The sequence below is a fragment of the Leopardus geoffroyi genome, chromosome E1 (assembly GCF_018350155.1).
Source record: "Leopardus geoffroyi isolate Oge1 chromosome E1, O.geoffroyi_Oge1_pat1.0, whole genome shotgun sequence".
Lineage (NCBI taxonomy): Eukaryota > Metazoa > Chordata > Mammalia > Carnivora > Felidae > Leopardus > Leopardus geoffroyi.
The window spans coordinates 49,387,996-49,405,482 of NC_059330.1; the positions used below are offsets into that span (position 1 = coordinate 49,387,996).

At 50.9% G+C, this 17,487-nt stretch overlaps 1 protein-coding gene across 2 annotated transcripts in view; it reads right to left on the reverse strand.

The window, feature by feature from the left end:
* Positions 1–17,487, reverse strand: part of RGS9 (regulator of G protein signaling 9) — a 70,450-nt gene that overhangs the window by 42,898 nt on the left and 10,065 nt on the right. For both annotated transcript variants that reach the window (XM_045489518.1, XM_045489517.1), the window contains exons 2-8: positions 15,931–16,027; positions 10,528–10,578; positions 9,008–9,114; positions 8,739–8,790; positions 8,418–8,476; positions 7,179–7,255; positions 934–1,015 (exon numbers count right to left, since the gene is read on the reverse strand). In XM_045489518.1, the coding sequence (XP_045345474.1) occupies positions 934–1,015; positions 7,179–7,255; positions 8,418–8,476; positions 8,739–8,790; positions 9,008–9,114; positions 10,528–10,578; positions 15,931–16,027 (525 nt within the window). The remainder of the gene's footprint in view (positions 1–933; positions 1,016–7,178; positions 7,256–8,417; positions 8,477–8,738; positions 8,791–9,007; positions 9,115–10,527; positions 10,579–15,930; positions 16,028–17,487) is intronic.

The following is a 17,487-nucleotide window of genomic DNA, read 5'->3' on the forward strand; positions in this document are numbered from 1 at the left end:
CCTCAGCAGCGAGGCGTGCAAATCGATGCCCCCACAGATGGCACACCGCATGCGATATCTGGTTCTGAATGTAGAAAGAAAATGGCCCAAATGGCCCAAATCTGACGAGCTCCAAGTTCAAAACCCCAGAAGCTTTGGCACCGTGACCGACCCAGCTCATGTGCTGGTTCTGAGAATTCGGCCACCTGGCGGGCAGGAAAAGTGGAGGAAGAAGAGGAATGACATTTGCGTTCGCTTTTCAGAATCCCTGTAGCGACCTGTGGGCAGCAGCTGGGTCTGACACTGGAGTAAACTGAGGCAGCAGAGTTAACCCCAGTGGGTGACCGTGACAGCACGCTTCTCTCCCGGGGGGCGGGACTACCACTTCCCGGTAACCAGCGGTAACAAGTGACGTCACTTATACGCAGCTTGTCTCTCTGGGCCACTTAAAGTCCCCGAGCTCTGAGCAGGGAGGCACAGCACACACTCGTTCCCTCTAGCCCCCTCCCGCCTCAGCTGCTGGGGAAGGATCTAGAAAAGCAAACGGAGAGGGAGCAAGAGACACAAGGCATGGCTTCCAGTTCCCTGCAGCATTTTACATGGAGCCTGGGTTCTAGTTTTTTCTTCCTGTGTTCCTTTTCCAAGGTATCATGGCACACACACACACACACACACACGCACACAATTCCACTTCTTATAAAAGGCAAGCTCATTCAGGTTCCTCCCACGGCTGGCTTCACTTAGACCCAACACCAACAGACCAACAGATGAGCCACAAGCTCATTCCTTCCAAGCCGTCTCTTTCCTCTTCCACCGGGAGGCACGTGGATGTTAACCCAACACTAAGCCACCACTCTTGCTGATTCAGTTCCAGCCCCAGAGGGAGAGGAGCCAGCAAAAGGGATGGTGAGGACAGGGTGACAGACGGGTGGGACCAGGAAGGATAATACTCACAGGGCATCGGTGGACCAGCCAGTACGCCTTCTCCTGGCAATCCAACGCATACCTGTCTGCTTTATTCCTTTCCTTCCCAGTCCTGAAAAACCAAAAGCCGCATCAAGGCCAGTGAGACTTTGCTCCGTTTGCTCAGTGATGCAGCCCGTCCCCAAAGCCCCAGACCACTCCCCCCGCCTCTCCAAGTCATCTGTGTTTGCCCATAATCGTAACAATGACAGCGAACACTAATATCACCCTCTCGTGCTAGGTCCTCTCACGCGTGTGAACTCACGTAATCCCCCCCAGGGACCTCGTCTCACCTCGCAGCTCGGCGGACTGAGGTAAAGACCGACTGAACGCCCCGCGGAGGGTCACGGTGGCAGCAAGGGGCAGAGCACGGCTCTACCCGACAGCCCTGTGCTGCGACGCAGCCACGCCACCATGACTCAGCCCCAGAATCGAATCCCCTCCACCTTCACCACCACAGCGAGTGTGGACGACATTCGGGGTTGATGACATTGGACCACCTGGCTTAACACTTCCCTGCTTCGATAAACACCGTGGTCAACACCCGGACAAGTGGCAGCAGGCAATGCCAGAGCTTGCTACCAGGGACAATGCTGGGCCTCGGGTGGGGGTGGGGGCGGGGGGGGGGGGTCGTGTGTGTCTCCCTCCCGGTCATTCCCGCTCTGTCATTTCACAGAGTTCGTGCCAAGTCGGGGTTTTTTCCAAACCCAACTGATTATGGTGGAAGGCTATTAATCTTCCCTCTTATCTCTCTCTCCCCCTTCTCCCATTATGGATAGGAAATGATGCTGTGCTCTCCTCCTACGGAAGCCGGGCGACATTAATTACGGCGCCAGGGGCCCCATTTGCCACTATTTGCACGGCGACCTGCACCCACGTGGCTATGCTGGTTTTCCAGGCAACGTGGGATGACGTACATGCCCTCCAGAAGACAGAGACGGCAGACTTATCCTCCAGCGAATGCATCGTCAATAACATCATCACATCTAGAGGGCCAGGCGGGTGGAGAGCGCCATTCCAGTAGGGTGTTTTGCCAACTTCCTCTGGAAATTAAATATATACACCATCCCTTCTCCTTCCCCTTGCCGGCCTAACTGGATTTTCCACCAGGTTAACTACCCCGCGTCCTCAGGAGGATGGGCCACAGGCGGCCCGAGGCACTGTGGAGTTTCCACAATGCTGGAGAGTCTTATGAATACAGCCGATGGCTAATTTACAGTAATGGTCCTTTCTGGCTTCTTCTCTGGCTCTTCTGCGACCAGCATCAGACTGGCTGCTGTCAGCGCAGAGCCCGCTTCAGATCCTCTGTCCCTCTCTCTGCCCCTTCCCTGCTTGTGCTCTCTTGCTCTCTCTCTCAAAAATAAATATTAAAAAAAAAAGAAGAAGAAAGGGGCACATGAGTGACTCTGTCAGTTAAGCGTCTGACTCTTGATTTCAGCTCAGGTCATGATCTCATGGTTCACGAGTTCAAAGCCCGCATCAGGCTCTGCATTGACAGCACGGAGCCTGATTGGGATTTCTCTTCCCTCTGTTGGCCCCTTCCCCGCTTGTGCTCTCTATCTCGAAGTAAATAAATAAATTTTAAGATATTAAAAAGAGAAAATAAAAAAAGAAATACAATTACATACTGCCTTATGAGCTCTAAGGAAAAGTTCAGGTGCTCTAATGCACAATCTCAGATAGCCCTTGTGGAGCTTGTTAATCTGTCTACAATTCCTTGCCATTCCTCCCATCGAGAGGAGGGTCTATGTCCTCCCCTCCTGGGACCCAGGTGGGTTTCTTGGGGCTGTTTCAACCCAATATAATATGTCAGAAATGGCACACTGCGATGTTTGAGGTTGGGCCCTAAAAGGTGGGACAGCTGTCATCCTCCTCACTGGAATATCTGCCCTTGAAGCTTCCAACCACCTGCAAGCAATGTGACTGCCCCAATGCCACCATGTTGTGAGGGAGCCCAAGCAGTCCAGAGGCTACAAGACAAGGGCAGGAAATGCCCAGCCAGGTGCTGAGGGCCCCCAGCTCCAGCCCTCCCACCACAACCATGTGAGAGACTCAGATCCAGAACTGCCCAGCCAAGCCCCTCCCAAATTCCAGACCAACAGAAACCTTGAAAGATAATAAAGTGACTGTTGCTGTTTGGAACCACTTTTAGGATGATCTATGTGCAATAACAACGACTAATCAGAAAAGTCTCTTTGAGCATGTGACATTTGAACTGAGAGATCTCTCACTCTGAAGGGTGACAGGGCTCTATTTTTGTTTCAAAAATGGTGGCAGGGGCACCTGGGGGGCTCAGTCATCGAAGCGTCCGACTTCAGCTCAGGTCATGATCTCGCGGCTCGTGAGTTCGAGTCCCGCGTCGGGCTCTGTGTTGACAGCTCGGAGCCTGGAGCCTGCTTCAGATTCTGGGTCTCCCCCTCTCTCTGCCCCTCCCCCACTCACACTCTGTGTCTCTATGTCTCTCTCAAAAATAAATAAATATATTTTAAAAATAGGGGCACATGGGAGCAAAGAGGCCAACTAGGGGGACACTGCCATGGCCTGGGTGACAGCGAGGTTGGTTCAACCAACTCAGGGGAAGGGGGGGGCACACAGAAGGGAGGAGGTGGGGTGGCAGGAATTTTGCCAGAAGTGGCAACAGGACTGGATGACTACACAGGGGGCGTGAGGGCTTGTGGGCAGGAGGTAAATGGGGTTCCCTGTACTGATGGGGGTAACACTAGAGGAAGAGGTTTGGGGTGCGAGGGAGCGAAGCATTCAAATACGAACAAGTTATGTTTGAGATGCGACATCAACATGCAATGAGTCTGGGATTCGGAATAGAGGTTTGTGTTGAGAGGCTCAGTATAACCAAATGGCTACCTCATGAGCCACCGACACATACACAGCCAACCTAACTTTGTGGTGAGACCCTGTGTTTGTATTAATCGGGGTTCTGCAGAGAAACAGAACCGGTAGGAGATTAGATAGATAGATAGATAGATAGATAGATAGATAGATAGGGGCAGAGTTTATTTGTTGAGTAACACACAACTGAGGAAGCTGGCAAGTCTAAATTCCACAAGACATGCCAGCAGGCTGGAGACCCAGGAAACGGCTGATGTTGCAACTTGAGTCCAAAGGCAATCTGAAGGCAGAACTGCTTCTGCCTCAGAAAACCTCAGTCTTTGGGGCACGTGGGTGGCTCAGTCGGTTAAGCGTTCGACTTCGGCTCCCGATCTCACAATCTCACGGTTTGTGGGTTCGAGCCCCGTGTCGGGCTCTACGCTAACCGCTGGGAGCCTGGGGCCCGCTTCAGATTCTATGTCTCTCTCTCTCTCTCTCTCTCTGCCCCTCCCTACCCACACTCTGTCTCTCACTCTCTCTCAAAAATAAAAATTAAAAACAAAGATTAAAGGGGCACCTGGGTGGCTCAGTCGGTTGAGCGTCCAACTTCGGCTCAGGTCATGATCCCGCCATCTGAGTTCGAGCCCTGCGGTGGGCTCTGTGCCAACGGCTCAGAGCCTGGAGCCTCATTCAGATTGTGTGTCTCCCCCTCTCTCTGCCCCTCCCCTATTCACGCTCGGTGTCTCTCTGTCTCTCAATAACAAATAAATGTTAAAATTTTTTTTTAATATTGTAAAAAAAATAAAAAATGAAAATGAGAAAAAAACACCCTCAGCCTTTTTAGTTAAAGCCTTCAATTGATTAGATCAGGCCCACCCATACTACGGAGGTAATCTGCTTTACTCCAAGTCTACTGATGTCAATGTTAACCTCATCTAAAAAATACCTTCACAGTGTCATCATAGACTGGTGGTGGCCCTGCTGTCTAGTTACCACGGCCTAGCCAAGTTAACACATAAAATTCGCCACTGCACACCCTAGAGATGAAATCGGAGGCAGCCTTTGAGTTAAGCAATGGAATTAGTAGGGAAAAGCCAGTATCTCAGAAGGACGGAGTCTTTCCGGAATCGTTCATCCCAAAGCAGCTAGAAACGACGGAGGAGGGGATGCCCTAAGACACGGCAACGCAGAGCTCTGTCCAGGCTAAGGCCAAGTCTGAGTGGTAGGGCCTGGGGGAGCCACTGAGAATAGCCCTGAGTTGCAGACACAGCTAGGGCGTCCTGGAAGGCATGTCAGGGTCGCTGGGCTATCCTGCTCAGAGCAGAGAGGTGGAGGAGGATGAGGGGGTTCCAGCCCAGCGTGGAACCCAGTAGAAACTCAAAACTGGTGCATCGACTAGACCTAAGTAACACTAGCCCAGCCTTGACCATTACCTCAAGAGCGACTTTGCCAAGGACTTTTTAACCTCTCTAAGCCTCCATTTCCCCATTTGTGGATGTGAGGGGTGACAAGAGTTCCTGCTGTGAGCACTTGCTTTCACCATCATAAACGGAGGCGGTACACGGAACTCACCAAAGGAACCCTTATGAACAAACACAAGTGATGGGACATGAGAGCACTCCCCGCAGCTGTTCTGCCTCAGGCACACCCAGGCAGAAACATGTCAGCGGCGAAAGACCCGCTCCAGGTCTCAGTAATGCTCCTCTACCTGAATTTAAAGCCTCAGAGCAGACAGTCCCTCTCCGAAGCAATAAAGCCATCTGCCACTAGAACTTTTATGTCCCCCCCCCCCCCGCCACCCCGCCCCTAACAGGCCCTTCTGCATAATAGTGCTCACCCTCTCATGATGGCTGATTTTATGTGTCAACTTGATTGGGCCATGGGGTGCCCAGAGAGTTGGTCAAATGTTATTCTGGATGTATCCCCGAGGGTGTTTTCAGCTGAGGGTATTTTAAAGTTGAAGGCCTGAATGGAACAAAAAGACTGATCTCCCCCAAATGAGAGGGGAATCCCTCCTGCCTGGTGGCCTTGAGCTGGGACATCAGTCTTTCCTTGCCTTCAGGCTCAACTGAAACGTCAGCGTCCGGGCCTCCAGCTGCTTAGCCTCCAGATGAACCTATCACACCAGGGCTTCTGGATCCCCAGCCTGCCAGCCGTAGGTCATGTCACTTCGCAGCCTCTGTAGTTGTATGGGCCAATTCCTTATCATAAACCTCTGATATACATACATACATATCCTAGTATTTCTGTTTCTGTAGAGAGCCCTAACCAATCCACCACTACTCGGATCCCAAGGCTCTTTGATGAGATTCCACTGTTCAGCCCAGCCACGCACCAGCAAGGGTAGACCTTCCAGAAACTGGACCTGCCTGGGCAAGTGAGGCTGACTGGACTCACCCATTTTGGTAATATCTGGTATTGGTCCCCAGGTATTCTTGACTCCCCCACATCACAGGCACACAGTAGGATTGTACGTCCCCACCCAAAGGAGTTTAAAGTTGGGCACCACCATAGGAGCCGCTTTGTTGGGCTGATGAACTGTGAACACAAGTGACACGCATCACTCGTGACCCATACAGGCTCTGCGTCCCTCTACTCCAGCAACAGGCGAAGCCTGGATGGTGCCGCTTCTTCAGCACGGGTCCCGGAGTGGGCACAAAGTATGTCAGGGCCCCGGCTAAGCCGCAGTGGACGTGAAGCGCAGGCAAGAAATGAGCCCGTGGTTTCGTGCTCCCTGAGGCTTGGGGGGGATGTTTGTTACGACAGCCTAACATCGTCCTGACGGATTCACTCTCTGCAACATTGACATCTGGCTCTCGTAGACAAGGCAGAGCCTCCACGGGGACTTCCGGCTCCAGTTCTGAAGTGGACGGCAGGCAAATGAGACCAGCCGTGGGTGGTTCTACTGTGCAAATCTGCTTTAGATCTTTTTATGGCTCCCCATGGCCCTTAGCGCTGAACCCTCTCCCGATCTGCTCCTGCTAACATGTCGGGTCTCACTTCTCTTGGTTCCGGGCTCTGTGCTCTCTGTTCCAGCTACACAAAACTGCACCAAGTGGGCATTCCCCCGATTCCAGACTCTGGTCCTCTCTGCTTTGAAGATCCTTCCTCTCACCTCGCCCTTCTTCTCCATTCGCCAGCACCACCCTTCCCCCCCGCAACCTCCTAGGCAGCCTCAGGTTCAGTGCTGTTTCTCCAGCTCTCCTGCAGACACCTGTGTGAGACCTCATCTCAGTGTAGCATCACAGCCTGTTTGCTCGTCCGCCTGACCCCAGACTGTGCCTTCATATTCCCCATGCCGAGCCCAGCGTTTGACAGTAAAAGCCCGATAAAGGTTTGTTACGATAAAAGGAAACAAAGAAGGAAAGGAGGGAGGAAGGACCAACACACAAACGTGATCGTTCACTCACTTGTACTGTTCTTTGGCCTGCATAATGACAAAGTCCCACTTGTAGTTAATTTTTTTGTTCAAGAAGTTGTAATTTTCCTAGAAATGGAGAACAAAAAGAACGCTAAGCCCCACAACACAGGCTGTGTGCAGACGGAAGCAAGCTCTAAGTCAATGAGGGTGTGCCCCTGGCTCTAGACGCAGCCAGATGATCTCCCATCCCAGCTTTGCGAAGGTATTCACTCAAAAGGTAGCACTGAATTCTCAAAAAGCCTTCACAACAAAAGCCACACCCTGGCTTGGATTTTTTTTTAATAAATGTATCCCAAATCTGATTAGGAAGAGGGGAACTGTGTGAGGGGAAATGTAGAAACTCAGTATTCAACAACAGAGCATCACAAATGCACAAAGACAAATCCTAACATTGGTATGATGTGGGCCCTTCGAAATACCTATTTGTAAAGAATAAAAACACGGCAAGATTGTTGCTGTCTGCACAGGAATCTAGCCTTTTGAGGGATGCGTGTGTTCTTTGAGAAATCTGACTCATCCGGCCTAAAACCAAAGCTACACTATTGTTTTCCCATCACAAACTCAAGTTCACATCTGTTTATCACATAATGTCCATTATCATGCATATTAATTGTCTCATTAATAGGACAGCGAACAGAAGGGAGTAGCTACTGTGTGTCCAGTAGGCACGGAGGCAAGGGCTTAAATTACAGCAGGAGAAACTGAAGCTTGACATGGGGAAGAATTTATTTCAGCAAGCTGCTTCCAAATAGATGGACGGATGAATAGTAGATGGATGGATGGTGGGTGGATGAATGGATGGATGACGGATGGATGGATGGTGGATGGATGGATGGATGGATGGATGGATGGTAGATGGATGGGTGATAGATGTTGGATGGATGGGTAATGGACGGATAGACGGTGGGTGGGTGGATGGATAGGTGATAGATGATAGATGTATGGTGCATGGATGGACGGTGAATGGATGAATGGATAGATGGTGGATGGACGGATGGTTAGATTGTGGATGGATGAATGGATGATAGATGAATAAATGATGGGTGGGTGGATGGATGGATGGATGATAGATGAATAAATGATGGGTGGGTGGATGGATGGATGGATGATGGATGGAAGGATGGATGATGAGGGTACACATGATGTAACCAAGGGGGAAGAGTCAAAAAAAAACAGCTCAAGACTTTATTCCAATTATAATAACTTATACTTGAAAGCATGTCTGTACCTTTTCATATTCTTCTAAAATCCCTTTCTTCTTTATATTTCGCTTGGCTAGATAGATGGCTGCAAAAGAAAGCAATGACATTTTCCATCATCACCATATTTTAAAACGGCATCTGCGCCATTATATGCACGAGGCTGCTGTGTTTGGCTTGGTAGGGAGAAGTTTCAGCAGATCCTTGCTCCCTTCCCTGGGAACACACCCAATACAGATGTGAACGGACATAAAGGTCATGATGACAGTAAGACAAACGTCACCAAGGTGCAGCGAGTAAATAAGCGGCACGTTGAGCACTACCAAAGGCATAGGGGGATGGAGTTTTACCATAGTCTGTATCTTCAGCCGGCCACTGCTGGGTGGGCCAGAAATACGGCGTCTATAAAAGAAACCAGGAAAGCATGTAAACGTGGGCTTACAACCCTCGCTGTTGACTGTCCCCCTGGGCCCCCAGCCCTGCGGCTTGAGATGAAACGACCTCAGCCCCCTCCCCCACCATTTCTAAAGTTCTGATCTGTGAGGATAGGAAGCCATGCAATTACCTTCTCAGATAAGATTAATCCCATATTAACACCAAGGTCAAGGCCAAGACCCACCTGAAACCGGTAGAGGCTGTTGTCAGGCTTGAGTATGAGATTCCTGGGATCCTGCAGAGGGTAAATGTAGCCATATTTGACAATAAAGTTGCCCAAGTTCTGTGCCTCTGGGAAGAAACAGTTAAGACATGGAAGTTAACAGCAGACACTGAAGGCAGAAGCTCATTGCCCATCCCCCACACAGCACCCCAAACTCCAGGAGAGGCGCCCCATCCAAACAGCACTTCATCTAAGGAGAGAGGACAGTGGTTCCTGAACTTGGCTATGGGCAAATTTCAGCTGGGGAGCATGGTAAGAGGAAGACTTCCCCAGCTTGACCCCCAAGAATGACAACTCATAAGTCTGGGGGGAACCAGAGAACCCAAATGTTCATGGGTATCACAGGTGGTCCACTGAAGATGTTTGGAGAAGCTTCTTTGGGCCCTTTGGGTCTGGAGAAGTCCCCAGGAGCAGGGAGAGAATGTCTCTGACCACCAGAGAGTTCCTCCCTCAAAAAGGAAAGGAAAGAGGAGGCCATGTTTACTGTCAACTTCTATCCCCAAGCTCCATTCTACCCGCATCCTAGGTACGGATCCCCCGGCTCCTCCCCACCTCACTTTATTACCTAGCCCACCTCCAATGTGCTTGGAAACATAGCCTTGTTTCTGGATTTGCATCAATTAAAGGAAAACCTTCCTGGCTCTTTCTCAGAGTCACCAATGAAGCAGGTGTCTTGCCATCATCGAGAGATGATGCCGTCCTCGGACCCAAGGACCCAACCCACAACCCCTCCTGTATCTCAGCCGCCAACGCTTTGAGAGACTTTCTCCCCATCCCTCCTTCTTCATGTCTCACTCCCCCCCATCGTAGACAAGTCTCATTTTCTATGCCGTGTGATACCAAGAGCCTTTTTTCCTAGTGGGAAGTCTGTGCCTCAGATTCCTTCTGTTCCAACCCATCCCTCAAAGTGCTGCAAACATCCTAGCTTACATATGATTATCACACATATGACTCAAAACTCCCCCATGACCTCCTATTGGCTGCCTCCCAGACGAAACTTGGAATCTGCAAATATGCCAGCTACACGCCTGTCCCTCCACTGCCCTCCATACCCAGCTGAAGTCATCTCTCCCAATTTCCCCCTCGTCCCCCTCTCTGTCTCATTCAGTCCATTTCTACACCACTGCTCTTGCTAGTTTCCCCTCTGGGAAGACAGACCCTCGGAACTCCCCTCCACAGTCCGCTAGCGGCCCTTCTTTCGAGACCAGCTGTATGCGTGCATCACCCCTCCAAGACTTCTGTCTTGACTGATTCTTCCCCGGTTGCCTGTTATTTACGTGCTCCCAATATTTTGAATGAAACCACCATTTTTCTTCCCCAATTATCTGTCACGCCTTCGCTTTTGATTCTGGTTGTTTTTCACACGAATGCCTTGTCTCTCCAATGTCAATTTCTCGGGGACCGAGGCTAAGCCTCCATTTAGTCTCTGGCCTCCAGAGATTCTTTGGTCCTTGTCGACGGAGTGCCTGAGGAGCTCTCACCCAGATTGGAGATCCAAAGCCGCTGGGCGATCCACTGGAGAATATCACTGCCTGCAAACCAGAGGTATTTGGCCATCATGAGAGTTTCCCAGCCCAGCCCCCGACCTCCACACCCTCCTCCACGCTGTTACCCCACGGGGTCTCCTCCAGGCTCAGCTATGATCTCATCCCTCATCGGCTCAAAACTTTCAGGGCCTCCCCTCCACCGCACCCCCATCACTATGTTCAACCCAAAACCCCACAACCCATAATTCAGGGTCGTCCACGATCTGACTCCGGCCACATTTCCAGCTTAACATCCCCCCACACCCTCAATTCTTCACCTCTCTTGTGGTGCTTATTTCCTTACCTTACAATAATTTGTGCATGGACTAGTATTTATCAAGTAGGAAGTAAAGAGCCTAAGTCTGAGCCTTGAAAAAAACCAGACCCAAGGCATGCTGCCTGTGGGGCTCCAGATGGAGCCTGGTCACATGAAGGGACATCAGAGCCAGGGATGGGAGGAAAAGTGGGAATGAGCTAAGGGTAGGGGATGGTTCTCCCCGGCTCCCAAGTTCCCAGGCAGAACTCTGAGGAGTCCGAAAATTCGAAATTCAGACCCGGCCTCTCAGGTCATTGTGAAAGTACTCTTGTCGAAGCAGGAGGGTGAGACATATTCTAGTAACACTCTGTGGATTGATTTATAACTTCAGACAATGGAATGGGAGCACCACTTGCAGTCACGCCCTGGGCTCGGCAGGTCTTAGGGGCCAGCCTGGGAACAATAATGCAGAGTGAAAACTGGTGTGGGAAAAAAAAAAAAAGCAGGTGAGGCAGACAGGGATGAGATCAGGCGAGATCAGGAGAGGAAAAGCACCCCCTCCCACCCATCTCCCAAGGATTCAGATTTATCTAAGGGCCAAAGCGAGCCAAGTTCCAAAAGCAATCCAGAACTGTTAAAGGACCCCAAGGAGCTGTGTGGTTCCTCCTCAACCTGGGCCCTGCACCCCCTTAGTGGAACAGACTCCTTGTACGAGGAAGGCAATAGTTCCCCTAAAGAAAGATGAGATGTCCTGGAAGGAACCACCCTTCACCAGACACCATCTGGCAAACAGCAATAACCACATTTTCCAGCAACTTCACAGGCCAACCTTGGACCCCTGCCTGCATGAGAACTGGCCCACAGCACACACCAAGAAGGAGGATCCGGGTCTGAGACCCCACTGCCCGTGTCCTTGTGGCTGGACTGTTGCACGTGATAGATGCTTCCCTCTTCAGAGCTAGTGAAGGGGCATTTCTTCTGGGGCCTTCCAGGGAAGGCCCTTATCACCCACTCACACACTCTCTGGGCTTAATTACCTGCCCGCAGCATGACTTAGGATGGACAACCTGTAATTCTTACCTTCCTGTCCATGCCCTGGGGCACAAACATTCAGACATTATCTCTGTCCTTGCCCACATGCCCACCGTTCTCACTTCCAGTGGGTTTTCATCTCTTGTTCTTAGTTTTATTCACCCCTGGTTGGCTGTTCTCAAGCAAAAGGCTTCATCTAAAATCCTCCTTAAAATCCTAGGACTGGGTGTTTTAGACTTTCCACCCCAGGTCTCCTTGAATGCTACTCGGGAGGCATGTAGACCGAGAGAGAGAGAGAGAGAGAGAGAGAGAGAGACCCAAGCAGACAGCAGTTTGATTAGCGCTCTCCACCAAGGAGCCGAGGGTTTTCTCATCCACTTGACTGCTTCCCGAAATAGACCAAATGGGATTACAGAGCCACCGGCTTCAGCACCACGTGGTCTGTGCTAATGGCGTGGCAGGCTCCGTGTCAGCCACCGTCATCCCCAGAAGTCCTGGGTCACCTGCCATCTGAGGAGCTAGAGACTGATTACCCGGTTTGCTTTTATTAGTGCTGATGCAGGACCCAAGGCTTCTCCCTGAGACCCGTTCCAGCGGCAGCTGAAATTCACCCACACAGGAGGAACAAGAGAACACATGCCAGGGTCGGCCGCCTCGGCCAAATCCAGGAACCACGGGCGCCCCGTGTGCAAGGAAAAGGAGCAGCTTATGCGCACCGACAGTGGGTAAGGGTATGGACACTGGAGTCACACAGCTGGGATCAGATCCAAGCTCAGCCACGTGTGAGTGTAGTGACACGGGGACACGTTGCTGGGCCTCTCTGCTTCTCCCATGGCCCCACCTGCAAAATGCGGATGGTCGTGTCTATCCCTAACTTTGTTGTGGGTGTTAAGTGACACAATGTGGGGAATCGCCTGCTGTCACCACACATCAAGCATCCATGCTTGCTGACCACGTGCACAGTACTATCTCACCTAACACCCGCCATCATTCTCGTAGACAGGGATTGCGAATCCTGTTTTTTTAATGTTCATTTATTGATTTTTTTTTTTAATTTTTTTTTTCAACGTTTATTTATTTTTGGGACAGAGAGAGACAGAGCATGAATGGGGGAGGGGCAGAGAGAGAGGGAGACACAGAATCGGAAACAGGCTCCAGGCTCTGAGCCATCAGCCCAGAGCCCGACACGGGGCTCGAACTCACGGACCGCGAGATCGTGACCTGGCTGAAGTCGGACGCTTAACCGACTGCGCCACCCAGGCGCCCCAAAATGTTCATTTATTGATTTTTAAGAGAGAGAAAGAGAGAGAGTGCGCAAGCGGGTGAGGGGCAGAGAGAGAGGGAGAGAGATGATCCAAAGCAGACGTTGCACCGTCAACGGAGAGCCCGACGCAGGGCTCAAACTCACGAGCTTTGAGATCATGACCTGAGCCGAAGTCAGATGCTTAACCGACTGAGCCATCCAGGCACCCCCCACTATTCCTGCTTTTAAAATAAAAACACTGAGGCAAGGGCTACACGGCTTGAAAAAGGCGCCTGAAAGATCCAATCCCAGGTGCCCCTCAACGTCCAGTGCTCTCTGCACAGCGCTAGGCCAGTGCACCGGCTCACGCATTCAGCAAACTTCTGTTAAACCTCCCCCCCTGCCTGACCAGCAGCTCTGCTAAGCACTGGGGTTACCCAGGTGAGAAAGATGTGATGTGAAGGCTTCCCAATCCAGTGGAGAATCCAGGCCACAATTAATGACAACCAGGAGCGGAGGGGGGCGGGGCAGGGATGCCTTCGGGAAGAATGGTCCCGGTCCCCCCCTCACCCCCCCCCCCCCCGTACGTCTTAAAGGCTGGGAGGAAGCAGGACCACCCTGAGGAGTCTGCCCATTTATTCCTGCTCTTTGGGCGCCTGTGCTACACTGGTTCCTAGCCTCTCCCAGGGGTGGCTCGTCAGTTTCCTTTTCTTCTCTGAGCTACCCTGTTCCGTTCCGATCAACTGCTCTTTTGCTCCAACCAGCCAGGTTGGTCTTCTGTGGCTTGCACTCACGGAATCCTGCATGATACACTGATGGTGGGGGCACTCTTTCTTCCAAGCAGATAGAAAGGGAAACAGGACAGTGTCAGCCAGCTTATCTCTGCCAAGACCAGGGCACCTTGAATGAAAAACAGTGAGGTCGTGGCGGGGGGGGGAGAGAGTGAGGGTTCACAAGGAGCAGAACAGAGGGGTGAGTCCCAGGCTTGTGCTTTGAGAAGCGGTCTGTTTCTGCAGAAACTATGTCTCGGTAGGAAACACGCTCTTGACCGAAAAACCAAAATCATACGACATATGCGACCCATTAATCAAAATTCATTCTTCTTTTGCGGTTCGGTCCCTTCTGCCAATGTCCTCAGATGATGCTCCTTTATCCCACATCCAGAGAAAGGAGACACTGGCGCCATCCCGTGGGGTGGTTAAGGAGGGCGCCAGTATATTCAGATGGCTAACGGATGCATGAAAAGATGCTGAATCATCACTCATCATCAGGGAAATACAAATCAAAACCACAATGAGATACCACCTCACACCAGAGTGGCGAACATTAACAACTCAGGGGGCGCCTGGGTGGCTCCGTCGGTTAACCATCCGACTTCAGCCCAGGTCATGATCTCACGGTTCGTGGGTTCGAGCCCCGCGTCGGGCTCTGGGCTCTGTGCTGACAGCTCAGAGCCTGGAGCCTGCTTCGGATTCTGGGTCTCCCTCTCTCTCTGCCCCTCCCTAGCTCATGCTCGCTCACTCTCTCTCTCTCTCTGTCAGAAATAAATAAACTTGAAAAAAAAACTCAGGAAACAACAGATGTTGGCAAGGATGCGGAGAAAGGGGAACCCTCTTACACTGCTGGTGGGTGCAAGCTGGTGCAGCCACTCTGGAAAACAGTATGGAGGTTCCCCAAAAAATTAAAAATAGAACTACCCTACCACCCAGCCATAGCACTATTATATCCTTTATCTAAAGGGTACAAAGATGTTGATTCAAAGGGGCAAGTGTACCCCCAGTGTTTATAGCAGTGATATCAACAATAGCCAGATTATGGAAGGAACTCAAATGCCCATCGACCGATGAATGGATAAAGAAGATGTGGTATGTATACACACACACACACACACACACACACACACACACACACAATGGAATATTACTTGGCAATCAAGAAGAATGAAATCTTGCCATTTGCAACAATGTGGATGGAACTAGAGTGTATTATGCTAAGCGAAATAAGTCAGTCAGAGAAAGATAAATATCACATGATTTCACTCATGTGTGGAATTTAAGAAACAAAACAGACAAACATAGGGAAAGGGAAGGAAAAGTAAGATAAAAAGAGAGAGGGAGGCCAACCATAAGAGACTCTTAACTACAGAGAACAAACTGAGGGGTGCGGGAGGGGAGGGGCTGGGGGGACGGGCTACATGGCTGATGGCATTAAGGAGGACACTTCTTGGGCTGAGCACTGGGTGTTATATGAGTCACTGAATTCCACTGCTGAAACCATTATTACACTGTATGCTAACTCATTTGGAGCCCAATTTTTAAAAATTAATTAATTAATAAAAACAGAAAGGTGTCAGCGTGAATCAGACCAGGGTGGAGCAAAGACCAATTTATTTCTGCCAGATAGTATTTTTCTTCCTCATGCGACCTGATTTCATCAAAACGAGGCAAACAGAAAGCGACAGTAAAACTTTTTAAATGACCTCCCGGGAGGGATGGCTTCACAAAGTGCCCTATTGGTTCTTTTTCTCCTTTCCTTTCCGACCCCTTCCTCAAAAGGAGCCTGTGGTCCAGGAATCAGCAAACTTCCTCTAAAGGGCTGTACATAGCTTCACTTCGGGGGGCCATAATTCAGTCTCTGCACAACTAGGCAACTGTCACTGTGGCGTAAAAACAGCCAAAGATAAAACACAAGTAGGGACGTGGTTGCGTCCCAATAAAACTTTATGCGTAAACACAGGCCACGGGCTGAACTGGGACCTTGAGCTCTAGGCCGCCATTCCCTGCGTGTGGATGGTTCGAGGCCAAGACTAAGTCACAGGATACATTACCTGTCATGGCGTGAGGGACACTGGTGACTAGGACCTTCTGGTTCTGCACCCTGACCCCCGTCTCTGGGTTCTGCATGTCCTTCACCAGCGCTTCAATCTGCAAAACAGAACCCAAAAAGCTGGCTGACCGGAACCGTTTTTCTCACAGACACAAGCACCCTCGCCGGGTTGGGGAGCCCAGAGAAATGCGTTCTGACTGGAGACGCTGCGCAGGCCTAAGAGAGAAGGTGGCACTTAGCAGAAGAGGATTTTGATGGACAGAAAGTGACAGGACAAGAGGAGCCGAGGCACAGAAGGACGACCGTGCCCGGGGTGACAGAGGGACAGAAAACGGGGGCAGACGAAGCCGGAACGACAGGTGGGAGCCAGATCACAATGGGTCTCGAATGCCATTCCCGGAGCGTGCATTTTGCTCCAGCAGCGACCGCTGGAGAGGAGTGTCATCCAGCCCACGTTTGCAAAGTGTGGTCCACGGCGGACAGAAGAACACTGAAGCATGAAGAAGTTTGCCAGGGTGGATACAAGTGGGGACATCCATTTGAAGCTACTGCAACGGTCCAGGCAAGAAATGGTGGGGCTCCCATGCTTGCCACTTCCGCCCCGTGGTCTCCTCTCAGGAGAGCAGCCAGGGTGAGTCTATCAGTTATTCTGGAAGGTGTCCCTCCTCCGCTCAAAACCCTGCAAAGGCTATTCCACTCAGAGGCAATGGCAAAGTTCCCCTACTGCTCTAGTGGCCGGGACCCCTTCCCCCCTGACTTTTCTCCTACCACTGCCCACCTGGCTGCCTCCCATCCAGCCACAATGGCCACCTTGCTGCTTTCTGGTCATGCCAAGAATATACCAGCCTCCTGCCCCGGGGCCTTTGCTCTGGCTAGTCTCTGTGCTTACACCACTCTTCCCAAGAACCTACGTAGCTCACTCGCTCACCACCTCCTTCAGCTAACTTTCTCGGGAGGCCTGAGAACATCCTACTTAATGCTACGACTTTGAACTCTACCCCTGGCATTCCTGACCTCCTACTCGCTTTTTCTATAGCACTCAGCTTCTAACCGAGGAAACGATCTACCTAGTGATTACATTGTTTATTGCATGATTCCCTTGATCCAAGAGAGTAAGTTCTTCAAGGGCAGGTCTTCTGTCCGTTATCGTCTGAGGCTGTATTATGACTGCGTGGCATAGAGCCTGACACATAGGTGATACTCCATAAGCGACTGATGCATGAGTTAATAAATAAGTGAAGACAGCGGCAGGAAAGATAATAGGAAGGCGTGGCTTTTAGAGCCCTAGTTAACTCGAATGAACCGTACTTGCAAGTGATTGACTTGTTCAGTGAGGGGGGCAAAGTCTAACTCCTGTGATCAGAGTTGCCAGTTACCTAAATAGAAAATGGAGAAAATGGAAAGGAAGGAGCACCTTCTGGAAGCAAACGCTTCTGCTTTCGAACGTTGACCGAGCTAGCCAGAGTGTCAGGCAGGGGATGGGAAACGAATGCCTCAAGTTCGAAAGAGATAAAGGTCAGAGATAAGAATCAGTCGTGAGTATCGAAGAGAGATTGAA